The sequence below is a fragment of the Megascapheus bottae genome, chromosome 28 (genome assembly GCF_031878675.1).
Source record: "Megascapheus bottae isolate mThoBot1 chromosome 28, mThoBot2.hap1, whole genome shotgun sequence".
NCBI classification, from domain to species: Eukaryota; Metazoa; Chordata; class Mammalia; order Rodentia; family Geomyidae; genus Megascapheus; species Megascapheus bottae.
In genome coordinates, this window is record NC_143536.1 from 14,196,004 (window position 1) to 14,223,691 (window position 27,688).

The following is a 27,688-nucleotide window of genomic DNA, read 5'->3' on the forward strand; positions in this document are numbered from 1 at the left end:
TTGGATATGGCATTGTAGTTCAAAGTAGAGTGCTAGCATTGAGCGGAAAAAAGATGCCAGACAGCACACAGGCCCTGAATTCAAGCCCACAACTGTCAAAACAAAAACAGCTCACATCTGTTCAGAACACCTGGGACTACTAGATCCTGGCCTAGACCAGTATCCTTAGATTCTCATTTTCCCAAATCTCCCTGACCTAAAGTAGCACTAGATCTTCAGTGTCTTTATTAGAAGAGGATCCTCCCTTACAGAACAGTCCAGATGTTGACTTAAGCCTAAATTTTAATCCCTGACCACACCTTTGTTCCAGATTAAAGCCCTGCTGAACAGCCTAGAGCCCACATTTGCCTTCTTCCAAGCCCTGAGTCTCTGTGGTCTGCTTAACTGTCAACTGCCTCAGAGCTCCAGGACATTCCAACAGGAGCACCTTAACTGTCAATCTAGAGGATGAGTCAAGATCAGCTGGGGAGGGGGCTGCTGGGCTGGGGCTCTGATAGTTCAAAGTCTATGGGCGCCTGGGTCTTGTTAATGCACTCGTCTGAAGCACTGTCAGAGCAGCCCGGAAGAATTGGACAACGGTTGACATGCTGGTAGTAGAAGGCCAGGTCCCACTTACGGCCACATCAGTCTGAGAGTGAGACTTCACCCTGTTGCTTCAATTTCCAGCCCAGCGTTTATGGGAATATTAATAGTACGTACTTAATACTTTTTGGTTGTGAAGTTTCATACCGAATGAGAGAAAGTGGCTGATGCTTGCTAAATGTACGTAAGTATTACTGTCAACAGAAGTGAGCGAGATGTGGAGGAGGAAATCTGGGTGGCTGCAAGTCATGGAAAGTGGATGTGAATTCAGGTTACAGAGACTCTGCATTCACACATACACACACACCCATATCAGCCCTGCGGGGTCCTACTGGGCCCTCTATTTTACAGTCAATGAAGCGACTTGCCCAGAGTCACACACTGAGGGAAAATGCTGACAGGAAATGTAATTAGTTCTGTGGAGAGATGGATTTTAGTAACAGAGTCGCTTAGCTCATGCTCTGCACTCCAGAGCCAAGGACATACCTCACTCTATTCCCCAATTTTTCTCATATTCAGGATGTTATGGGGGAACAGTAACTGCCATATAGCAGGCCCTAGCCAAGAGGAGGACATAAAGCTGAACAACTTTATTGTTCCTGTGCCTCAACCCTGAGGGAACGCTGCCACATTCTTGAAACCCTGAGTCCCTCCCCCACCTCAGTAATTTATATATCAACCACAAGTAAGAGTTCAGGAGACTCTGAAGAGCTGGTGGTCTTGGGGGATCCCATTTTCCTTTCCAAAACCCTATCCTTTCCAAGACAACCTATTTAAATGGTATAACCATGATGAATTGGTTCGGTCTTCAACTAACTTCCCCTGGAAAACAATTAATTAATGGGGACAAGATGGTCTGTTGGACCACCTTGGAGAATGAGGTCTTTGCTGACTACTGATCTGAGCAACTGACCAAGCCAGGAGGGAAGGCATAGGTGAGAATGAGCAGTGGCTGCTCCCTGTTCTGGGCATGCGCATCCCTGTTCATGTCCTTCCTCAACAAAACCTAGTATCATCATCTCATTGTGCAGAGACCTGCAGGGCTCTGGGTTAGAGTCTGCTCTGGGCGGTATCCTCTCTTTAGCCTCTGCTTGTGATTCCCACCAAACAGCCTTCTCTGAGGACTTCCTCAGCCCCGCAATCCCAAGTGTACCACTATCACCAAAACCAACTCTGCTGACATGAGGCGTGCTCCATCCTTCCACTCTCTCAGTGATGCCCAAATGGCAGGGATCATGGCATGGCAGTGTAGAAAAGCCCGAGAGACAGAGGTTTGGAAATTGGCTAAGAGAAATATCTTCACACATAGTACACCAAAAAAAAAAGGTTCACTAAGATCTGCCTTTGTCCATGCTTTTTTCTTTGTTTTAGTTTATATACAAGTTCTTAAAAGCATGTGATGTACTTGATTTAAGGAAAATGCTTCTCTCATTATAGAATATACATAGAAAGCTAAGCTTAAGTCTGTGTAATTTAAAATAAACTGTTTCTAGCTTAAAAAATGGGGGATAAGGTCTCTTCTGCTGCAGCAGGAGTGGAAGCACCAGAGCAAGACGCTGAGAACTGTTTTAAGAAAATGGCAGACAAGTCCGACCTGGGAGAAATCGCCAGATTTGATAAGGCCAAGCTGAAGAAAACAGAGACGCAGGAGAACACCCTGCTGACCAAAAAGACCATTGAACAGGAAAAGCAGAGTGTGATTTCCTAAGAACCCAGAGAGTCCCCCCCACGCCACCCCACCCCTGCTCATCTCGGAGACACCTCCTGATGTGGAAGAAGAGCCACCAGCCTGCACCATGAACCCCAGGCACTCCATGCCAACACCATCAGCCTGGGAGTCCCTGCGGGGACACCACTCCCCCCATCGGACTGACAAATTCTCGGTTTGCCCTGGGATGTTATAGACCATTATTTGTATGATTAATGAGAAACATACCTCGTGGCAGGCAAAGAAAAAGTGGGGGAGAAGCACTAAGGACGCCCCTGTGCTTGACAGTGAAGATTGATTTGAGCTTCGCATTTTTAGAAAATTTCCCTTATCTGTGCCTCAGGACCTCAGGTCACTATCCTCTCTCTGGTGTGACTTTAGAAATCTACTACATACACTCTCAGGGGAGGGTGTGGGGGGAGGGGAGGATACTTACAGAGATGGACAAGGGCTCACTGGGGTGAACTTTAACCCAATTGGAAAAGAAATACCAGCTTGTATTTTACACAGATAACTGAACATACCAGGGCATGCAGTGGGTTCTCCTCATTTTGCTGCCCTTCTCAAGTAAATCCAGCAAATCTGCATAGGAATTTTAAATACAGAATGATACTGATAGTATTCCTCATGAATTATTCAGGAACATTAATAGATGTGGATAATGAGGGAAGGTAAAGGAGAGGCAGAAAAGTGTCCTCAGCATTGGAAGCCAACCTAGGCTTGACCTCCTCAAGGGCTTGGCTCCAGAGGGAACCCGGGCCTGTCCGCTGCCCTCTGCAATGGGTGTTTACTGTTGGCACAGTGACTCCTTTCTCCTCTTTTAGAGAAGCAGATGTCCCAGCACACCTAGGCAGCCTCAGGAGCTGCTTTCTTGACGGTGTTCGTGAGGCAGAGAAGATGGTCATGGGAGGCTGTCTCTTTCTGGGGTAAAAAGGAACACGTGCAACAAGCCGGAGCCTTCTAAGAAATAGGAGCTCTGGTGAGAAAGGTGAAGCTCTAAACTGCCCTCCATCCCTCCTCTCCATGTGATCCATGATACATCCCCTGTGTTAAATGTGACAGCTTCCTACAACTCTCTATTGCAAGAAAATAATTCATTACCACTACCAAACGTTGCTGTGCCTCTCAAAAACCACTGTGTGATGGTATTGATAATTATATATCATAATGAGAATAACATTCTATTTCATAGTTTAATGTACCTCATGCTTGAATGAAAATACAGGAAACATTACTGTTTAAAATGTAATAAATCCAAGGGCATGTATTCACCAATGTGGAAAGTATAATATACACAAGTAAATGGTAATGATAGATATATTCACAAGCAACCATATCCCATATTAGAATTGCTTTGACTCTCCACAGATTTTACTTTGTAATGTGCTTGATATGTATGACATATATAAAAAGTCTAATCAAGCTTACACCAGATCCCCACAGGACTTTAGGCAGCCTTGAGTAGTTCCTATCTGGTCAAAGCTAAGTGAAATGGTGTACTGTCCTCTACTGGATGTCCAATCAGTTCAGTGCCCGCCAGACTTCCAAGCTGAGGCAAGTGGCTGCTCTGCCTGCATGACAGTGAACCCAGATCTATTGGATGCTTTCCCAAGGTAGCCTGAAAGCATTCAAGTCCACTCCACACTGTCTGCCACACTCAGGATGAACTTCCGGGACTTACACTCTGTCATCTCCCTGCGTACTCACATTGTCATTCCACATCTTCAAAACCAATGTAATTCACAGTGTTCTTTATAGACTCAAAAAGAAAATTCTTTTTTCATATATTTTTATTGTAATTAATAGAAGGGTTACATTATATTCACCAGATAGAAGGTGCATAACTTCACATACATTGATGCCATTTCTCATGTCTTGGTCCCCATTTCCCTCCCCCACCCCCGCCCCTCATCTTGTTTTCCCCCCTTCCCTATCAGACTTCAAAAAAACAAAATACGCATATATCCAATATATCAGATAACTAGGTGAAATACTTTAACAATATGAGATAACCAAGGGACTGTAAAAGAGATGAGAGATAACATAGTACATTAGGGACAACAATCATATGGCTTTTTTTATATTCTGGAGGTCCTTTCATTTAGCATCATTCTATATGGCCTTATGTATCTAGGTTTTGCTCTATTGTAAATCTCTGCTAGGAGAGCCCAAGGTTTCTACTGATTAGGACAAATGAGGGAAACCTTTGAGCCTATGTTCCTTTGAGTCTGGCTTACTTCACTTACTATGATTTTTTTTCTGTCTTTCCATTTCCTTACAAATGGGGCAATGCCATTCTTTCTAACAGCAGCATAGAATTCCATTATGTACAAATACCACATCTTGTTGATCCACTCATCAACTGAGGGACATCTTGGTTGGTTCCATATCTTTGCTATGGTAAATAGTGCTGCAATGAACATCATTGTGCTAGTGGATTCAGTATGCCCTTGTTTCTGGACGAGTGGGTAAATGCCAAGGAGTAGAATTGCTGGGTCATAGGGGAGCTCTATGTTTAGTCTTTTGAGGAACTGCCATACTGCTTTCCATAGTGGTTGAACGAGTTTGCACTTCCACCAACAGTGTAGTAGTGATCCCTCCTGCCACATCCCCACCAGCATCTGTTATTAGATTTCTTGATCCCAGCCATTCTAACTGGAGTGAGGTGGAATCTTAAGAGTTGTTTTGATTTGCATTTCTTTTATAGCCAGAGATGTCGAGTATTTCTTCATGTGTCTATAGGCCATTCTTATTTCTTCAGAGAAGATTCTAGGTCTTTGGCCCATCTTTTAATGGGATGGCCATTTCTTTGGAGATTAGATTGGAGTGATTCAATTTTTTGAGCTGTTGATATATTTTAGACATGAGGCCTTTGTCCATTGTATGGTTAGTGAAAATCTTCTCCCACTCTGTATGCTTTCTAGTTAATTTGCTAGCTATGTCTTTTGCCATACAGAAGCTCTGTAGTTTAATGCTCCCTTATCAAAGATTAGGTGGCCATAGGTCTCTGGGTTAATATCTGGGTCCTCAGGTCTATTCCATTGGTCTTCAGGCCTATTCTTGTGCCAGTACCAAGCTGTTTTAGTCACTATAGCTCTGAAATAAAGTCTAAAATTTGGTATTGAAATTCCTCCTATGCTGTTCTTTCTGCTAAGAAGTGTTTTTGCCATACAGGGTCTTTTATTATTCCACATGAAATTTTGGATTGCTTCTTCTATTTAAAGAATGACATTGGGATATTGATGGGTATTGCACTGAATTTGTAGATAGCCCTTGGCAAGATTGCCATTTTCACAATGTTAATTCTTCCAATCCAGGAGCATGGGAGGTTTTTCCATTTCCTCAGTTTTGCTTTAATTTCCCTTTTCAGGGTTTTAAAGTTTTCACCGAAAAGGTCCTTTACATTCTTAGTTAATTCCTAGGTACTTTATTTTCTTTGAGGCTATTGCAAAAGGAGTTGCTTTCCTGATTGTTGCCTCGTTCCTCTCGTTGTTGGCATAGAGGATTTTTTGAGGGTTAATTTTAAACCCTGCTACATTGCTGAAGTTTTGAATCAGCTCAAGCAGCTTGAGAGAGGAGTCTATAGGGTTCTTTAAATACAGAATCATGTCATCTGCAAAGAGGGACAGTTTCACTTCCTCTTTCCCTATTTGGATCCCCTTTATGCTTGCTTCTTGCCTTATTGCTCTGGCTAAGAATTCTAATACTATGTTAAAGAGGAATGGAGAGAGTGGACATCCTTGTCTCGTTCCTGATTTTAGAGAGAATGGCTTTAGCTTTTCACCATTAAGTATAATGCTATCTGTGGGTTTGTCATACACAGCCTTTATTATACTGAGGAATGTTCCATGGATTCCTAGTTTCTCCAGAGCTTTCAGCATAAAAGGGTGTTGGGTCTTGTCAAATGCCTTTTCTGCATCTATTGAGACAATCATGTGATTCATGTTCTTGCTCCTGTTGATGTGTTGAATTATATTAATTGACTTGCATGTGTTGAACCAGCTTTGCATCGCTGTGATGAATCCTGTTTGATCATAGTGTATAATTTTTTGATAAGTTGTTGTAGACGGTAGGCCAGTATTTTGTTGAGAAGTTTTGCATCAATATTCCTCAAAGACATGGGTCTACAGTTCTCTTTCTTTGATGAATCTCTGTCTGGTTTTGGGATGAGGGTTATAGTAGCTTCGTAGAATGAGTTTGGCAAAGAGCCTTCATTTTCGATTTCATTGAAGAGCTTAAGGAGTATTGGTGTGAGCGCTGCTTGGAAGGCCTTATAGAATTCCACTGTGAATCCATCTGACGTTGGGCTTTTCTTGGATGGAAAGGTCTCTTATTGCCATTTCTATTTCAGTGCTTGAAATAGGTCTGTTTAGCTGGATTAGGTCTTCTTGGTTCAGTGTGGGTATGTTAATATTGGCTAGAAATTCATCCATTTCTTCTAGAAAGAAAAAGGATGCTTTACCCTGTGAAGAGAGAATGGAACAAGAGAACCTTATGCAAGGTACTCAGAGAAGAACATGGAGTCTCCGGCAGCAAGCCAGACCCAGCCGCAATGATTCTCAGTCCAGAGTTAACCATTCAGAGATATGACCACTGTGAATTTTGAAATTCTTTTTTTTTTTTGCAGTTTTCTGGAACTCAGACATCCTGTAGGAAATTCTTCAACAAGACAACCACAAGTGTTAACCACAGCTGACTTTCTTTTCCTCAGTTCAAGATCAACTCTGGGTAAAACCAATAGAAACCAAACCATTTTATTCATGCTCAGTCTAAATTAAAAGTTATCGAAACTACAGCTTGTTTTTTAAACCTGACTCCTTTTCCTACTTTTCATCAATAACTGTATGCTACCTTTTGTGGTGATGGAAAAGCTACACCTTTTTTGACATTTGGTAAGCTACAAAGAATCATCTCACTTATCCAAAGAGAAATCTATGATGATTTGAAATTACTTTTGGTGTCAGGCATCGTGGCTCATGTAATTTCTCTCCTATATGGAAGGCAAGGATAGACTCATCACTCTAAACTACACCAGGCAACGTATTAGTAAGGCTTCATTTCAACAAAAATGTGAGTATTGTGGTGCTAGGCCTACCTAAAAAGTAACTATAGCAAATGGGTTTTAGTAGCTCAACTGGTAGAATGCTGGCCTGACTTCAAACCAAAGTAACCAACAAAAGATGATTTTGTATGTATGAAATCATACAATACAATTAAAAACCACAGAGAAATAATGGAGTATGTGTACAATTATAAGACACAAACACAAAGAGGAAATAAATTTGGTGGATCATACCTCTAAGCCTAGCTACTTAAGAGGCTGACATCTTAAAGAGAATTGACGTTCAAATCCAACCAGGGAAAGAAAAAATTTTGACACTCTTATCTCCAGTCTAACCACCAGAAAAAAGTGGAAGTGGAACTGTGGCGCAATGTGGTAGAACACTAGTCTTGAACAAAAAGGTCAATGACCAGGCTATGAGTTCAAGCCCCATGACTAACAAATTAACAGTGTATTGTTATTAAATGGTTGCTTTTCAATATTGTTAAATCTGTATCTAATTATCTTCATAACAAAAATTAGTGATAAATGGTTTAGATATAGTTACTGGGGTGAAGTCTACTTCCTGGGTGATGGTTTTTAATCCAATGAGAAATTTGCCATTAATAGTGGAAAATATCTAGCCCTCAGACTGTCTAAAGCCTGAGAAATCATTTGGTATGTGTGCAGACATGTATGCTGCTGGACATCTATCTACCTGTACTGATAATTTTGTATTGCCCAAGAATGACATTATCAATTGCCAGATGACTCTTGATAGAAAAGAGCTTCTCCACTCCTGCCTATAACAACAGAACTTGGTGTTTGTAAATGAATTTTAGAAACGTCATGAAATCATCAGAACTTTAGATGCGTTTTCAAACATGTAAGAGGAATGATGGGCCTCTTCATTGGATCTGCAATAAGATCCCTAACCACATTTTCAGGTCACACTTCCTGAAAGTTCAAGGCCTCTATGTCTCATTTCTTTGCTGCTCCTCTCTTTCAGCAACAGCTCAGTTCATGTTTGCTGTCCACCCCCTGCCATACATTCCAGCCCCAAGTCCACAGTAAGAAGGCACCGACTGCCAACATACGAACATTTAGTTTCCTTTGAGATCCCACAAAGGAACAAAAGAAATACCAAGAATTTGACTTTGTAAGAAAATCTTTCTGTGTCTTAGATACCACTGAAGCTCTACTTTCAACTTTAGAAAGAACAATTGACCATGGACATTATTCTTTGAAAGATGTAATTTCTATAGTGGGGTAATGTCGAGTGAGACTCTCATACGAAATCATATGAAGACTATCTAGGACAATTAAAGTCCTCACACCCATTATAAAATGCATAGCAGAAGCACTTCCCTCAGTATTGAATAAAGGATAAAGTACTTGAAAATCAAACCGTACTTGAGAAGTACGTGCTTCAAGAAAATCATGTGTCCTCTGGACCAGCTTTGGTTGTGACCATTGAAACACTGCTCTCTATCTGGTTTTCTAAGGCAATCACACAAAATTGATCTGTGTAAAGGGTAAAACCTATTCTAATCCTCACAAGTGTTTTCTTTTATTACGGTCAATGGATAAGATTTGTGAAAATGCTACATACAAATTTGCTTAGTTGAGAAAACTGATTCCGAGTTGTGTTAGGAAGGAATGGGTCTTTGATGTAAAGAAATGATTTTGCTATACAGAACAATTGCCACAGAGGCTCTAGGCTGTGCCATAGGTGACAGGAAAAATGAGGCTAATCTATGAGCACTGTGCCTTCACCTGGGGTAGTCAGGGATGAGTGAATCACTCTGCTGGTTTCCTCCAGATGTGGGTACACTGATGGAGGTATTAGAAGTTGTTGCCATGCCCCAGTGGCTCATGCATGTAGTCCTAGCTACTCAGGAGGCTGAGATCTAAGGATCACAGTTCAAAGCCAGCCCAGGCACAAACGTCCAGGAGATTCTTATCTCCAGTTAACCACCAGAAAACCAGAAGTGGAGCTTAGGCTCAAAGTGGAGGGCAGTAGCCTTGAGCTGAAGAGCTCAGGGATAGCACCCAGACCCAGAGTTCAAGTCCCACAACTGGCAAAAAATAATAAAAAAAAGGTTGTCTCTAGTGCTGATGAAATTGAAGGTAGGTAATTGTATTCCAGGTAAGATCCAATTGGAGGAGAAGGTTTCAGGAGCAGTGAGATTATAACCTCTGCTTAGGAGACTGAGGGAGGACAAAAATCAGAAACAGAAGTATGTGTGGGGTTTGGTTCTTTTTACATTTTCATGGCAAAATGGTATGACTGGCTGCGTTTGTGGATTTTGAGTGCTTTGTGTCTTGATCTGTTGTCCACCTCTGCTGTTACCACACCTCAACATTCATGCAAAAGTTTATGCACAAGAAGTTTTATGTTCAGTTTCTGGAATTAATCTGTGATAGAAACTGCTAGGTGTTGTGCCCTGATGAGAGGTCCCCAAAGAAAACCACCGAGATCGAGGCATCCGAAATGCAAAAGCAAGGTTTATTGCGGGTACAAGCCAGGCAGGGAACTCGTCTGTAAGGCTGGGATGGAGTTGTTAATCAGTGTCTACACAGTCTTTTTAAAGGCAAAAAGCACAGATTTACAGCCATCGGAGGGTCGAGTGAGATAAGGTAGGGATCAGGGAGCTCCCTGGGCTAATGGACCATTCAATTGTCAGGGAGTAGTTTTATGGCTTAGAAAACAAATGCCATCCCTTGCATTTACCCATGTTTTGGTTAATTTTAACACAGGTCAGTTCCTGGAACTTATGGGCACCACAATTCTGTTTCTTTAATTTATGTGCCCTTTGGGTTACTCATAGTTTATATAAACAGCAAAAAGATTACTGCCTCAGAATGGGGGCACTTTTTAGCTCCTCATTGGGCACAACTATTTTTCACACATCTATTTGAACCTGGAGACAGTTTTTCAGCTGTGGGCCTAGAGATTTAGTAGAAATAGAAATACTCCTTTTCACTCAAGATCACAGTCAGTAGCAGCATTTTCATTCTCCCTTTTATGATTACACCTCATTCAAAGGCCACTTAGATGAATGAATGTAAGGACATTTAGTTTCAGCTCATTGTAAAAGCTCCTCTGTCCTGACAAGAGATGGAGGAAAACATGACTTTAATACACATCCACCCTAGACTCCACACAATCACTAATTGTTGGATGACTCATGTAATTTTGCAGCAAGTCAAAGGTCCTAACCCCCAAATTCCTCCTGTAGTCATTTCCAAAGTTAGGCTTTCAAAGATTTCTACTTTTTTTTTGCTTTTTTGAAATTTTTTTTTGCTTTTGTTACAATCATGAGGTAGTGAGGACATTACTTCTTGAACATTGTTTCCCCTTCCCATGATTTTCTCCCACTTTCCCTCCCCCCCAGTTGTAAAGATCATTTCCAACCTATTATTCTGTGAACATCGCTGTTACACTGGTTCACCCTTCTGTCATTTGTCATATCATCTTGTTTTCCCCTTCCCTTCCCTGATTCACATAAACATATACATGTGTATACAGTGCAGCAGGTACCAAATTCAGATACAACCACAACAGGGGATAAACAATAAGGAAAACAGTCAAATGAGTTAAGTAAAAGCTTTACATAGTACATTGAAAATCACAAAAATAATTCCCATTTCCCTATTCTATAGTTCATTTCACTTATGTTATCCTAGATGGCCATATGTAAATAGTTTTGAGTTATTGCATTCCTCTGCGAGGAGAACTCTAGACATTAATTACAAATGAGGGAAATCCTGGGACCTATGTTCCTTTGGGTCTGGCTTTTCACTTAATATTTTTCCAAGGCTTTCCATCTCCTTACAAATTGGTCAATGTCATATTTTCTTGTGGCAGCATTCCATTGTGTATAAATACATCTTCTTGATCTATTCATCCACTGAGGAGCATCTGGGTTGGTTCCATGTCTTAGCTATGATAATGCAGCAGTGACCATGGTTGTGCTGGTAGGTTTAGTATGGCCTTGTTTGTGGACATTTGGGTAAATGCCAAATGGACTGATGGGTCATAGGGAAGTTCGGTTAGGTCTTTTGACTTCCATACTGTTTTCCAGCAAGGTTGAACAAGTTTACATTCCCATAAACAGGGTAGTAGCATTCCCTTATGTCCACATCCCCACTGGCATCTGTTATTAGATTTTTTGATAATGGCCAGTCTAACTTGGATAAGGTGGAATCTCAAAGTTTTCATTTGCATTTCTTTTTTTTTGCATTTTTTATTGTAATTAGTAAAAGGGTTACATGATATTTGCCAGATAGAAGGTGCATTAATTCACGTACATTGATACCCTTTCACATGTCTTGGTACCCATTTCCCTCCCCCCCCCCACACCCCCCACCCGTCTTGGTTTTCCCCCCTTCCCTATCAAATTTCAAATCATTTGCATTTCTTTTATGACCAGAGATTTCTTTTATAACCAGATGTGTCTATTGGCCATTCTTATTTCTTCTTCAGAGAAGTCTTTAAGTCTTTAGCCCATCTCTAAATGGGATGGCTGTTTCTTTGCAGAATTGTTTTTAAGAGAATGGAATAGAACTGAAGATCCAGAAATTAATCTGCAGACATATGGCCATCTTATCTTCAGTAAGGGAGCAAAAAATATAGGATGGAAGAAAGACAGCCTCTTCAACAAATGGTGCTGGCAGAATTGGCTAAACTCCTATAGAAAACTAAAGTTGGATCCTTATCTGTCTCCTTGCACCAGGATCAATTCCAAATGGATCAAAGACCTTGAAGTAAAAGCAGATACCCTGAAAATTTTACAGGAAGGAATAGGAGACATACTAGGGCTCCTCAGTAAGAGTCAAAACTTTAATAAAGGACCAGAAACACAACAAATGAAAGAAAGCCTGGAAAAATGGGACTGCATTAAATGATAGAGCTTCTGCATGGCAAAGGACAAAGCTAGCAAGATAAACAGAAGGCCCACAGAGTGGGAGAAGATCTTCACTAGCCATACAATAGACAAGGACCTTCTATCTAAAATATACCTACAGCTCAAAAAACTAATTCTCTCAAAACAAATCTGCAAAGATTTCTACCTTTGTATTGAAGATTTCAATCCTGGACTAGATTATTCTAGTAACAAAATATGTTAATAGACACCTATAGTGGGGCTGTGTTAACAAGGATGCTGACATGTCAGGAGCGCCATCATCACAAAGGGCAGTTAATTTGTCCACAAAATACTTTTATTATGCCCCCCATCCAAATCTTTCTCTTATCCTAATTTCTGATAATTTTTTTCTTCCCTCCTTTCTTCCTGAGCTTATTTTTGTTCTGGATAGTGTCCCAGCACTTGGGCCCCAGCTCCACTTTCAGCATTTTGGGGCTTAACTGGAGAATGATATGAACTGCCTTTTGTTCAGGATCATAACAAATATGGAAATTGTTTTCAAGAATCATCTGTGTTGAGATATATCATCTTTCCCTTCTATATTTAGAACAGTATTTCCTGTTTATTTCTTGATATATTGCTCAGTGTTCCCATTTGTTGACTGTTATTTTGGTTATTTAGCTGCCATGAACATTTGTGTGCACGTTTCTGTGTGTACCTTAAAATGCTTCCTCAGTATATTCCTAGGATTAGGATTCCTGGACTCTTTATCTTTTGAAGAATTTCCAAACTGTTTTCTCCATATTGTATCAGGATTGTTTAAATCTTCAATTTAGCCACTTCATGGCCAACATTTCCCCCCTTTTTTTCATTAGAATCATCCCAGAATCCCTGTAGCTTTGGTCTGTATTTCCCTAAGAACTAGTGATACTAACTCTGGTTTTGTATGTTCCCTTGACAGTAAGTATATCTTCTTTAAAGATATACTAAGATATAGAAAGTATTGTAATGTAATTTTACTGCCATTAGTACCTTTATTTATTAGAGATTTTTCCACCCTTGGTGAAAATCAGCTGAACAAAATATGGGAGTTTCTGCACTTTGGACTCTATTCCCTTATTATATATGTCTAACCTTATGCCAGTATCATGTAATTTTGTTAGTGTAGCTTTATAGTTAAGGATTTAATTGTCACCTGGGAATGGTGACATGCTAGTAAAGTTTTCTATGATTGTGTTGCATCACATGATGATCATATGTTCAATTTAAAAACCAAAAACTATGAGTCTTGCTGGGCGCAGGGATCATGCCTGTAATCCTAGCTACTCAAGAGTCTGAGATCTGAGGATCAAGGTTCAAAGCTAGCCCAGGGAACAAAAGGACCTGAGACTCTTATCTCCAATTAACCTCTAGAAAATAAGAATTGGGTCTTGGCTCAAGGATAGGGCAGTAACCTTGAGCTGAAGAGCTCAGGGACAGTGCCCAGGCCAAGTTCAAGCCCCATGACCCACCAAAAAAAAGTATGAGTTTTCTAAACTTATTATTTTCCTGTATTTGCATTTCCATTTCAATTCCGAAACACCATGTCAATTTCTGCAAAAAAAAAACACCAAACAGTTCTAGAACTTTAGGATTTGTTGAAACCGTCAGTTGATTTGACAGCAGAGTAAACAAAAGTATTTAAATCTATGAACATATATTTCTCTCCATTCATCTCTACTTGAAGGACTGGCACTTCCTACTTGGGATACCAAGAAATCCATGCTTCTGAGGATGATCCTCCATCATCTCTGTAACACAGACCCACTGAATTCATCTAGTCTAGAACTGAAATCTTCCATACAAAGGTAGAAATCATCTAAAGTATAACTTTGGAAATGACTATAAAAGGAATTTGGGGCAGGAATTTTGACTTCTGCAAAATTATATAACTCATCCCAGTGTTGTTGGTGAATGGGTGAAGAAGAGTCTAGGGTAGATGTTTAAAGAAGACATGTTTTACTTCTCTCTTTTGGGGCTTGAACTCAGGGCCTGAGCACTGTGCCTGAGCTCTTCATATAAGGGCTAGTGCTCTACCACTTTGAGCCACAGAGCTACTTCTGGTTTTCTGGTGGTTAATTAGGGATAAGAATCTCAGAGACCTTTGCTCCTGGACCATCCTCAGATTTCAGCCTCCTGAGTAGTTGGGTTGCAGGCATGAGCCACCAAGCCCTGATCACTTCTCTTCTGACAAAGCTGCTTTTACAATGAGTTGAAACTAAATATCCTGTCATCCACCCCCTGGAAGTGGGTGGAACTAGAAAGGAAAGACTAATGAAAATGCTGCTGATCCGCTGGAGGAATTTCAATTCCAAACTTTAGACTCTATTACAGAGCTATACTCCTCAAAACAGCTTGGTACTGGCACAGGAACAGGCCTGAAGACCAATGGAATAGAACTGAGGACCCAGATATTAAACCACAGACCTATGGCCACCTAATCTTTGACAAGGGAGCCAAAAAAATAGAATGGAAGAAAGACAGCCTCTTCAACAAGTTGTGCTGGCAGAACTGGTTAAGCACCTGCAGAAAACTAAAGTTGGATCCTTCTTTGTCACCTTGCACTAGAATTAACTCCAAATGGATCAAAGACCTGGAGTTAAAAGCTGACACACTGAAAACTCTACAGGAAGGAATAGGAGATACACTAGGCCTCCTTGGCACAGGTCGAAACTTTCTTAATAAGGACCAAGAATCACAACAAATCAGAGAAAGGCTGGATAAGTGGGACTGCATTAAACTGCAGAGCTTTTGTATGGCAAAGGACATAGCTAGTAAACTAATCAGGATGCCTACCGAGTGGGAGAAGATCTTCACCAACCAAACAACGGACAAAGGCCTCTTATCTAAAATATATCAACAACTCAAAAAATTGAATCACTCCAAAACTAACCTCCAAAGTAACAACCATCCCATTAAAAAATGGGCCAAAGACTTAAAGAGAGTCTTCTCTGAAGAAGAAACAAAAATGGCCTATAGACACATGAAGAAATGCTCAACATCTCTGGTCATAAAAGAAATGCAAATCAAAACAACTCTAAGATTCCACCTCACTCCAGCTAGAATGGCCAGGATTAGGAAAACGAATGACAACAGATGCTGGAGGGGATGTGGCCAGGAGGGATCACTACTACACTGTTGGTGGGAGTGCAAACTCGTTCAACCACTATGGAAAGCAGTATGGCAGTGCCTCAAAAGGCTAAACATAGAACTCCCCTATGACCCAGCAATTCCACTACTTGGCATTTACCCAACCATCCAGAAACAAGGACATACTAAACCCACTAGCACAACAATGTTCATTGCAGCACTATTCACCATAGCAAAGATATGGAACCAACCTAGATGTCCCTCAGTTGATGAGTGGATCAACAAGTTGTGGTATTTGTACACAATGGAATTCTATGCTGCTGTCAGAAAGAATGACATCGCCCCATTTGTTAGGAAATGGAAAGACTTAGAAAAAATCATATTAAGTGAAGTAAGCCAGACTCAAAGGAACTTAGGCTCAATGGTTTCCCTCATTCATCATAATCAGTAGAAACCTTGGGCTCTACTAGCAGAGATTTGCAATAGAGCAAAATCTTGATACATAAGGACATATAATGTAAAGCTAATTAAAAGGACCTCCAGGATAGTGAAACAAAAGCCATATAATGAATGATTGTTGTCCTTAATGTACTATGTTGTCTCTCATCTCCTTTGCTGTCCCTTGTTATCTCATATTAGTATAGTATCTCACTTTGTTATCTAATATATTGAATTTATTTGTATTTGGATATTTGAAATTTGATAGGGAAGGGGGGAAAACCAAGACGGGTGGGGGGTGTGGGGGGGGAGGGAAATGGGTACCAAGACATGTGAAAGGGTATCAATGTATGTGAATTAACGCACCTTCTATCTGGCAAATATCATGTAACCCTTTTACTAATTACAATAAAAAATAAAAAAAAAGAAAATGCTGCTGATCTCAGACTGAAAAAGAGTGTTTCTCCTACATCATTCCTCTCATGTTTGAAATGTTTTCATGGCATTTCTAAAATCATTTAGAAGCACCAAATTATGTTGTTATAGGCAGGAGTGAGGAAGCTTTTGTCACGAAAGAGCCATTTGGCAATTCATCACATCATTCTTGGGCTGCACAAAATTATTGATTCAGGTAAACAGCAAGAAGCATATGTGCCTGCACATGTACCATATGATTTCTCAAGTTATATGTGGTCTGAGGGCTGGAAATTTCCCAGTATTTCTGGCAAATTTCTCATTTGATTAGAAAATATTATACCCCATGAAGTAGACTTTGTCCCAATAAATTATTTTTCTAAACCATTTGTTACTAATTTTTGTTATCAAAATAATCAGTTATAAACATGAAAGTGTTGAAATACAACAGAATCTATTGCCTCTTTGTCACTCATGATGCTTGAACTCAGGGCCTGAGCACTGGCACAGAGCAATTTTTTCTTAAGGCCAATGCTCTACCACTTTGAGCCCCGGGTTCTACTTCCATTTTTCTGGTGATTAAATTGGAGATAAGAGTCTAATTGAAAGGATCTCCAGGATATCGAAACAAATGATTGTTGTCCTTAATGTACTATGTTGTCTCTCATCTCCTTTGCTGTCCCTTGGTCATCTCATATTGTTATAGTATCTCACTTTGTTATCTGATATATTGAATTTATTTGTATTTGGTTATTTGAAATTTGATAGGGAAGGGGGGAAAACCAAGATGGGTGGGGGGTGTGGGGGGGGAGGGAAATGGGTACCAAGACATATGAAAGGGTATCAATGTACGTGAATTATTGCACCGTCTATCTGGCAAATATCATGTAACCCTTTTACTAATTACAATAAAAAATGCAAAAAAATAAAATAAAATAAAATAATGGCATTTTCTGGGAAGTGGATGAAACTAGAAAAAAAAGAGTCTCACAGTTTTTCCTGCCTGCATTGGCTTTGAACCTCAGCCACCTAAGTAGCTAGGATTACAGGCTTCAACCACCAGTGCCCATCTTATTTCCTCTTTAAGTATGTCCTTGTCTTAGCATTATACATGCAGTCTATTGTTTCTCTGTGGTATCATTTGCACTGAATGTTTTCTGACATTCAAAAGAATTCTTGGTCATTCAAGCAGTCTACCAGTTGAGCTACACATCCCAAAGCTTTTTGTCATGGTATATTTTAGGTCTGCTCCAGCATACCAAATATTTTTATTGAAATGAAGCCTTTTTAATATTTTGCCTGGGGTTGTCTAGAAAGATGAGTCTTTCCCTGTCTTGTAAGAGAGTGAATACATGAACCCTTATGTCTTACACAAAAAATAATTATAAATCATCACAGATTTATTTTCTGGATCCAGTGAAATAATTCTAGGTGACTTACCAGATGTCATTTCTTTTGCCATCTCCAAAAAAGGTAGCAAACAGTTAATGACCACAATAGTTATCAGTGAGAATAAGGAAGGAGAAGCCAGGTTAAAAACTAGGCTATAGTTTTGACCAAAAAAAATACTTTTAATTTTGTCTGAGCACCTAAAATATTTGCTTTTGCCCAGAGTTTATAAAAGAAACACAGCTGTAGGTGACACCACACGTGGTGATCATGTTGAAGGAGCTCCATCAAACTGCAAAAACAAATTTTAAATTAAAATGAGAATTGAGAGTAAGATGTGTTACAAAGAAGCAGAATAAACATGATTATGAGAAGGATAAACCACCTAGAGTGGACATAGACCAGGACAAAATATGCGAATGCCCAAAGTAGTTCACAGAGGCCTTAGGCGTTCCCTGAGAATCTAGGGGGAAATCCCATGATTATAGCCTTGGGCAGGGCTCCCTGTGCTCCGTCCTAGCTTCAGTCCCTCCCAGAGACTCTGGGGTGCATCATTCCAGGTTAATATCAGGAAGAAACATAAGCTCACTTACCATCCTGTTGTCTAAGGTCTTTTATTTCTGTCTCTGTAGTAGAACTTTTTTGGTGAAGTCTTAGGTCACTGTAGAATGCAGTCACAGGGATTCGAGTGGTAGTAGGTCCTCCCATTGATTGGCCTCTGTGTATATCTGTAACACAGATCCTCTTCTAGTGTCTATTAACATACTTTATTCTATCACTAGAACAATCTAGTCTAGAACTGAAATCTTCACTAAAAAGGTAGAAATCATCTAAACCCTAACTTTGGACATGACAAGAAAAAATTGGGGGTAGACTTTGAACTTTCTACAAATTACATAACTCATGCTAGCATTAGTGATGGTGTGAAGAGTATAGGGTAGATGTGTATCAAAACCAAGTTTCATTTCCTCTCTTGTCAGGACAGAGGAACTTTACAATGAGCTAAAACTAAATATTCTATCACCAGACCCTGGAAGCGGCCTTTAATGAGGTGTAACCAGAAAGGGGAGAATAATGAAAGTGCTGCTACTGACTCTGACCTCAAAATATCTGAGTGTAAAAGAACATGTCTGTAATGCACATTCCATCCGGCAAATATAATGTAACCCTTCCATTAATTACAATAAAAAGACAAAAAAAGAACATTTCTCCCACATCTCTGAAACCATACTAGATGAACATTGTTCCCAGGTTGAAATATATGTGTTAAAAAAAAGAGTTGTACAACCATCCCATTAAAAGATGGGCCAAAGACTTAAAGGAGACTTCTTTGAAGAAGAAATAAGAATGGCCTACAGACACATGAAGAAATGCTCAACATCTCTGGCCATAAAAAGAAATGCAAATCAAAACAACTTTGAGATTCCACCTCACTCCAGTTAGAATGGCCAGGATCAAGAAATCTAATAACATGATGGTGGGGATGTGGTCAGGAGGGATCACTACTACACTGTTGATGGGAGTGTAAACTTTTTTAACCACTATGGAAAGCAGTATGGCAGTACCTCAAAAGATTAAACATAGAGCTCCCTTATGACCCAGCAATTCCATTCCTTGGCATTTACCCAATCCTCCAGAAACAAGGACATACTAAAGCCACTAGCACAAAGATGTTCATTGCAGCACTATTTACCATAGTAAAGATATGGAACCAACCCAGATGCCCCTTGGTAGATGATTGGATCATGAAGATGTGGTATTTATACACAATGGAATTCTATGCTCCTGTCAGAAAGAATGACATCTCCCCATTTGTAAGGAAATGGAAAGACTTAGAAAAAATCATAGTAAGTGAAGTAAGCCAGACCCAAAGGAACATGGGCTCTATGGTTTCCCTCATTTGTCATAATCAATAGAAACCTTGGGCTCTCCTAGCAGAGATTCACAATAGAACAAAATCTAGATAAGTAAGGCCATGTAGTATGACGCTAAATGTATGGACCTCCAGGATATAGAAACCAAAGCTACATAATGAGTGATTGTTGTCCTTAATGTACTATGTTATCTCTCATCTCTTTAGCTGTCCCTTGGTTATCTCATATTGTTACAATATTTCACCTTGTTATCTGATATATTTTATATATGCTTAATTGGTTATTTGAAATAGGATAGGGAAGGGGAGAAATCAAGATGGGCTGGGGGAGGGGGCAGGGAAATGGGGACCATGACATGAGAAAGGGTATCAATATTTGTGAAGTAATGTACCTTCTATATGGTGAATGTGGGGTGGCCCTTCTATTAATTACAATAAAAAATATATGAAGAAAAAAAAGAATAGCCAGTAGACAGATGAAGAAATACTCCACATCTCTGGCCATAAAAGAAATGCAAATCCAAACAACTTTGAGATTCTACCTCACCCCAGTTAGAATGGCTGTCATCAAGAAATCTAACAGATGCTGTCGGGGACGTAGCCAAAAGAGAACACTACTACACTGTTGGTGGGAGTGTTAACTTGCTCAATCACTCTGGAAAACATTAATGGTAGTTCCTTAATACTAAATGTAGAACTCTCCTATGACCCAGCAATCCCACTCCTAGGCATTTACCCAAATGTCCACAAACAGGGACATACTAAAGCCACCAGGTCAACTATGCTCATTGAAGTGTTATTTACCCTAGCTAATATATGGAACCAACCAGACACCTCTCAGTAAATGAATGGATCAGGAAAATGTGGTATGTATATATAGAGGAATTCTATGCTTCCATCAGAAAGAACGTCATTGTCCCATTTGCAAGGAAATGGAAAGAATTGGAAAAAATATATATTAAATGAAGCAATCCAGGCACAAAGAAATTTAGGTTTCATGGTTCCCCTCATTTGTAATTACTAGAATATGCCTGATATTCTTAGCAGAGGATCACAGTAGCCCAATCACTCAGTGTATATGACCATACATACTGAGGCATATCCAAATGAACTCCAAGAATTGGAAATAAGTGGTTTTTTTGCCAGTAACTAGAAAGTTTATTAACCAACATAGATTAGCATTATTTTTCATATATTTTTATTGTAATTAATAGAAGGGTTACATTATATTCACCAGATAGAAGGTACATTACTTCACAAACATCGATACCCTTCTTATGTCATGATCCCCATTTCCCTCCCTTCTCTCCCCACTCATCTTGATTTCCGCCCTTCCATATCCTATTTCAAATAACCAATTAAGCATATATAAAATATATCAGATAACAAGGTGAAATATTGTAACAATATGAGCTAACCAAGGGATAGCTAAAGAGATGAGAGATAACATAGTACATTAAGGACAACAATCACTCATTATATAGCTTTGGTTTCTATATCCTGGAGGTCCATATATTTAGCGTCATACTATATGGCCTTATTTATCTAGATTTCATTCTATTGTGAATCTCTGCTAGGAGAGCCCAAGTTTCTACTGATTATGACAAATGAGGGAAACCATTGAGCCTATGTTCCTTTGGGTCTGGCTTACTTCACTTACTATGATTTTTTCTAAGTCTTTCCATTTCCTAACAAATGGGGAGATGTCGTTCTTTCTGACAGCAGCATAGTATTCCATTGTATATAGATACCACATCTTGTTGATCCACTCATCAACTTTAAAACCCTGAAAAAGGAAATTAAAGCAGAACTGAGAAAATGGAAAAAACTCCCATGCTCCTGGATTGGAAGAATCAACATCATGAAAATGTCAATCTTGCCAAGGGCTAGCTACAAATTCAACACAATACCCATCAATATCCCAATGTCATTCTTTAAAGAAATAGAAGAAGCAATCCAAAACTTCATATGGTGTAGGTAGCCAGTAAATCGCCATTACAAGATGGCGCCCGTTTCCGCTGTTTGATTTGTTATTGTGAACTTGTTGATCTGTGAAGTTAAGGAAATAGAATGCCTAGTCACGCTTTTCCTACGTGCTCGGAAGTCTGCCTGCTGCCATATTAGGGCCTGCCCAAAGTGTGCTATGTGCGTGCTATTGTATGATTGGCTTGTTTATAAGAGGAAGCAAAAGTCTGATTGGTTAAGAGAGCTTTATAAGGCCAGGTTAAGAGGAAGTGGGAAGAGAGAGACGGGAGAGAGATGGGAGAGGGATGGGAGAGAGAAACGATAGCGAGCTTGCTGAATAAAACGTTGCTTGAGAAGAAGTCCTGTTTGTTGCATCTTTCTTTGCCAGCCGAGGGGATCACGACAACTGGTGGCCCGTACGGGGACTTCAGAACTCAAGGTGGTGCACCGGTAAGTCCCAGGTAAGGGGGACCAATTTATTTTGCTCTCTTCTGTAGATAAAGAGAGAGTGGTGAAGGGTTCTGGAATGGGAGCCTCAGAATCTTCACAGTTAGTGACTGCTCTTGACGCGCTACTGCGCGCTAAGAATTTGAAAGTGAAACAAAGTACTTTGAGACTTTTCCTCCTTAATGTGGAGGAGGTAGCCCCTTGGTTCTCTATGTCAGGTAATCTGTCATTGCCTGCTTGGGATAAATTAGGGAGAGACTTGGACGCCGCGGCAGATCAAGGACGTCTAGGGCCCGGAGTAAAACCCATTTGGAAACTAGTTAGGAGCTGTTTGTCTGATGAGCGCTGCTCTGGCGCACTAGTGGAAGGAAAAATAGCATTGGAGGAATTTAAGGAGGAAAGGTCAGAATCCAGGAGCGAGAACTCAGGGGAGGATCGAAAGATTCCTTCTATTTATCCCCCCTTGCCACCTGAAAACATGCAGGAAGAGTCTGATCCGGACGAGCCTGTGTTAGCTGCAGTATCTCGACTTAGTGTTATCTCAGACTGGAAGAGGTCGCACAAGAGAGCGGACCTTAATGCAGGACAGGAAGCTCCTCATTTCGAGGCGCTTTTCCTCCTCCTCCTCCCCCGCCTGTTGCGGGTGTTGGACGCTCCCGAGCTCCAGAAGTGTGGAAGCAAGTACAAAAGGAACTTTGTCTAGGATGCCCAGTTTTTGAAGGACCCAATAATCAGAGGTACCATGAGCCTATAGACTTTAAAACCATTAAAGCACTGGCCGAGTCAGTCCGTGCCTACGGAGTGGGGGCCTCCTTTACTGTAGCTCAGGTAGAGAGCCTTAATAGACACTGCATGACCCCGGCAGATTGGGCTTCGCTTGCTCGAGCTTGTCTTAGCCCCAGGCAATACCTGGACTGGAGAGCTTTTGTTATGGAATATGCTACTGAACAAGCTGCAATTAATGCAAATGAGGGAAGGCCCTATTGGAATAGAGATATGCTATTGGGGTTGGGAAATTTTGTTAACGATCAGAATGGATTCCCCGCTGATGTTTATGGCCAGATTAACCAGATAGGCATTAGGGCATGGAAAGCTCTTCCAAATAGAGGAGAAGTTGCAGGAAATCTCACTAAAATCATTCAGGGGCCTTTAGAACCTTTTTCAGATTTTGTCGCCCGAATGGTTGCTGCAGCTGGAAAAATTTTTGGAGACGCAGATAGGGCCATGCCCCTTATCCAACAATTAGTATTTGAGCAGTGTACCAAAGAATGCAGAGCCACAATCACCCCATACAAAGGAAAAGGTATTGAGGTGTGGATGAAAGTATGTAGAGAGATTGGAGGACCCCTTACCAATGCTGGTTTAGCCGCCGCCGTAGTACAAATGACAAGACAGGGACAAAAGGGAAGTAATGTCTGTTATAAATGCGGTAAGCCAGGTCATATGAGGAAAAACTGCCCGGAGAAAAATAGTAAAGGGAATGCAGGAAATCAGCCTCAAGGGCACCTTTTGCCAGGTCTTTGCCCCCAGTGCAAGAAAGGGGCCAGTGAATGCAGGTCGGTAAAGGACAAAGAAGGGCGACCTTTGCCTCCACTCAACCAACAGAGTTCAAAAAATGAGTACTAGGGCCCACGTCCCCAGGGCCCTCAAATATATGGGGCAATGACATCTGCCTCCAGGCCAGTAACAGAGACATGGCCAACCCTTCGGCATCCGAGCCAGCGAGGAGAGCCACTCCTGGGTCAGCGGGACTTGACCTCTGTTCCACCACCAGACTCATATTAACCCCAAAAATGGGAGTCTAGTTAGTGGACTCCGATCTCAAGGGCCCCCTGCCTACAGGTACCGTGGGTCTTTTAATTGGCCGTTCCTCTTCCACCCTAAAAGGCCTTAGAATTCACCCTGGAGTAATAGATTCTGACTATCAAGGTATCATCAAAATCATGGTGGAATCCCCCCGGGGAATTTCAGCCATCTCGCCTGGGGACCGCATAGCTCAATTATTGTTACTTCCTAGCTGTCATAAACTATTCCCTGCAAAAAACATTAGTCGAGGAAATCAAGGTTTTGGATCCTCTGGAGGCAATGCAGCCTATGTATCCATGGAGCTTGAGGAACGACCTGTCCTACAACTATTAGTAAATGGAAAGTCTATTTTAGGATTGCTGGATACTGGAGCAGATAAAAGTATTATTTCTAATCAGGATTGGCCAAGAGCCTGGCCAATACAGGTCGCTTCGCAGTCGTTACAGGGATTAGGCTATGCATCTACCCCAAACATGAGTGCGGCTATGTTGCACTGGCAGGATCAGGAGGGACATAGTGGACTTTTCCAGCCCTAGGTGGTCTCTATACCCATATCCCTTTGGGGTAGAGACATCCTAAGACAAATGAAGTTCAAACTTACCAATGACGCTCCTAGCAAAGCAGAAAAAATCATGTCAAATATGGGTTACCAACCAGGTCTTGGATTGGGAAAACAATTACAGGGACGTACTTCTCCTGTCTCAGTAGAACAACTTCCTAAACACCAGGGTCTGGGTTTTTCTTAGGGGCCACTGAGACCATACCCATTCAGTGGAAGACAGAGGAACCTGTGTGGGTTCCTCAGTGGCCACTTCCCTCTGAAAAATTACTTGCAGCTCAAGCCCTGATACGTGAACAGTTGGATTTAGGACATGTCCGCCCCTCAGTATCTCCCTGGAATACTCCCATATTTGTTATCAAGAAAAAATCTGGAAAATGGTGACTATTACATGACCTGCGAGCAATCAATAACCAAATGCAGATCATGGGGCCTGTTCAACGAGGACTGCCTTTACTTTCTACTTTGCCTCGAGAATGGCCCATAATTGTTATTGATATAAAAGATTGTTTCTTTTCCATTCTGCTGAACAGTATGGATACTTGTAGGTTTGCTTTCACCCTACCCTCTATAAATCAAGAGAGCCCAGATGAGCGTTTTGAATGGGTTGTGCTGCCTCAGGGAATGGCCAATAGCCCCACCTTGTGTCAATTGTATGTACATGCAGCTTTAGTTCCCGTTCAGGAGAAGTTTCCATCGGTGCGGTGCTTGCACTATATGGATGATATCTTGTTGGCTTCCAAAGATCAAAACATATTGGATAAGGCTTTTGCCATATTAATTAATTGCCTGGAAAATAGAGGATTATTTATAGCCCCAGAAAAGGTACAGAAGGATAGGATAGTGCAGTACTTAGGAAGTAAAATAACATACCAAAAAATAAGGCCTTTGAAATGGCAACTGCGAAAAGACCATCTTAAGACCTTAAATGATTTTCAGAAACTTTTGGGGGATATTAATTGGATTCGAGCCTCCTTGCCTATGAGTAATAGTGAATTGAAGCCCTTATATGATTTATTGCAAGGTTCCTTGGACTCACCAAGAGAATTGACCCCTGCGGCTAGAAAAGTTTTAGAAATTTTACAAGAAAAATTAAATTTGACATTTTTACAAAGAATAGAACCGGGGCGAAATTTCTTTAATTATTTTAGCCTCGTTTCAGCAGCCTACAGGAGTGTTGTGGCAGGATGGACCCTTAGCGTGGATCCATCCGAAAAATGTCCCCCACCAAATCCATTGAATATTATCCCACAGCAGTTGCCAATTTATCCATTTTAGGAATTAAATTTAGTATACAACATTTCGGCTATCAGCCTAATTTTCTTATAGTCCCATATAATGCCCATCAAGTTCAAGTTTTAAATGCCACCATTGATGAATGGTCTATTTTGAATTGTATGTTTATTGGGAAAATTGATAATCATTATCCCAAAAGTTCTCTTTTACAATTCTTTAAGGAACATCCAGTTATTTTCCTTATAATTACTGCCAAGCAACCCATACCCGGAGCAGTTAATATTTTTACTGATGGTTCCAAAAATGGGTTGGGAGCCTATTTGGTTGAGGGTCAGGAACCAGTATTATGTCAGTTTCAGCCTGGGTCGGCACAACAAATAGAATTGCAGGTTGTTGTTTCTGTATTTAGAAATTGTTCCTTTTCTTTTAATATTATTTCTGATTCTGCATATGTAGTTAATGCTTTGCAGTTTTTAGAAGCTGCAGGACCCATAAGTAAAAGTAGCACTGTATGTAATTTGTTTATGCAATTGCAGGAATTAATTTGTGCTCGCAAAGCCCCTTTTTTCCCATTGCATATACGTGCCCACACAGGTTTGCCTGAGCCCCTAAGTCTAGGCAACGATGTAGTGGATAAGTGTACGCGTATGCAAATGGCTTTTGCTGTATTTACCCCAGAAGTGCAGGCCCAAGAATTTCATAGTCAATTTCATATTAATGCTCGCACCCTGCAATCTCGGTTTAAATTGTCTCGGCAAGCCGCCAGAAAAATTGTATTAAATTGCCCAAAATGTGTTACCCATCTTCCAGTTGTGCCATTAGGTGTCAATCCCCGTGGCTTACTTCCCTTAAAAATTTGGCAAATGGATGTTACTCATGTTACAGAATTCGGGAAGTTAAAGTATTTACATGTTTCAGTTGATACATGTTCAGGAATTATTCATGCTACCCCTCTGGGGGGAGAGACTACTCATCATGTAATTATTCATTGTTTGGAAGCTTGGGCTTCCTGGGGAATGCCTTATCTTATTAAAACAGATAATGGTCCTGCCTATACTAGTAAACAATTTGGTGCCTTTTGCCAAACCATGGGAGTGCAGCTTTCCCATGGATTGCCTTATAACCCTCAGGGTCAGGGTATTGTGGAACGAGCTCACCGCATCCTAAAAAATTATTTACAAAAACAAAAAGAGGGAATTGGGTATAATAGGACACCTAAAGAAAGAACTTCATTAGCCCTTTTTACTATAAATTTTTTAAATTTGGATATTCAAGGCCATTCTGCCGCGGAGTGGCACACCACTCCAATTATAGGGCAATTCAAGGGATTGGTAAAGTGGAAGGATATATTAACTGGCCAATGGAATGGGCCAGACCCCGTGCTCTCATGGGTACGAGGAGCAGTTTGTGTGTTTCCACAGGACTCACAGGATCCTATTTGGGTGCCGGAACGACTGGTGAGAAAGGCGCAAGAAAATGAGCACAAAGAAGATACTGCTCATAGCACTAATCTGCCCACTGGTGGAGCCTCGCCTACTATGGGCCATAATGAAGACGTTCCCATTACCGATGCCCGTGACTAGTACCTCCAAAGTTTTTCCATATATATATATATATATTTTTTTTTTGCCAGTCCTGGGCTTGAGCTCAGGGCCTGAGCACTGTCCTTGGACTTTCTCAAGGCTAGAGCTCTACCACTTGAGCCTCAGCACCACTTCCAGCTTTTTTCTATGTATGTGGTACCGAGGAATTGAACCCGGGTCTTCATGCATGCTAGGCAAGCACTTTAACCACTAGGCCAAACTCCCGGCCCCTCCATATATTTTTACTACTAACTCTTCATGGCAATTGCCTTATGTGCCTTTTATTAATGATTTAGGGAACTTTACCCTGTTTGTAAATTTAAGTTCTTCATTATGCTTTACCCTTAATAATAGTATTGGTCCCTGCATCTATTTTCACACCCAAAATGTGGGTATGTTTAATAGTTCCTCGTTTTATGAGCATTCTAAAATTCAGGTTGTTGGGTTTTCTGCCACTGTTCCCCCCTCTTCTTTTGACATCTTAGAAGACCCCCCTCCTGTATTTTATCCTAGATGTACAAGTCGCATGACTTGGCCCTGGGAGTGGACGGGATGTCAAAGCCCCTCGTATTCCAGCTTAAATAATGGCTTTACCTTTTCTCCTAAAATAGTCACTTTTGCAAATATCTCACATGTTGAATTAAAAT

The 27,688-nt window shown here is 40.7% G+C and overlaps 1 protein-coding gene and 1 long non-coding RNA gene across 9 annotated transcripts in view; one reads left to right on the forward strand and one right to left on the reverse strand.

The window, feature by feature from the left end:
- Window positions 1-432: 432 nt before the first annotated feature.
- LOC150045250 (thymosin beta-10-like) lies at window positions 433-8,678 on the forward strand. 8 transcript variants are annotated; one of them, XR_016532993.1, is made up of 3 exons: window positions 433-691; window positions 6,918-7,018; window positions 8,341-8,678. XR_016532993.1 is itself a non-coding variant. In XM_090320538.1 (2 exons), exons 1-2 carry the CDS (start codon window positions 750-752, stop codon window positions 2,288-2,290), a joined length of 192 nt encoding a protein of 63 aa, XP_090176664.1. In that variant the 5' UTR covers window positions 433-749; the 3' UTR covers window positions 2,291-2,637. The 8 variants fall into 8 exon arrangements, 4 of the variants coding, with proteins under 4 accessions (XP_090176664.1, XP_090176665.1, XP_090176667.1 ...); XR_016532991.1 differs by lacking the exon at window positions 8,341-8,678 and having other exon boundaries at window positions 433-762; window positions 6,918-7,085; XR_016532990.1 differs by lacking the exon at window positions 8,341-8,678 and having other exon boundaries at window positions 6,918-7,085.
- A 9,539-nt stretch (window positions 8,679-18,217) lies between these two features.
- Window positions 18,218-27,688, reverse strand: part of LOC150045251 (uncharacterized) — a 33,409-nt gene continuing 23,938 nt past the window's right edge. Inside the window, exon 4 of the long non-coding RNA XR_016532995.1 lies at window positions 18,218-18,300. This is a non-coding gene — a long non-coding RNA (uncharacterized LOC150045251). The remainder of the gene's footprint in view (window positions 18,301-27,688) is intronic.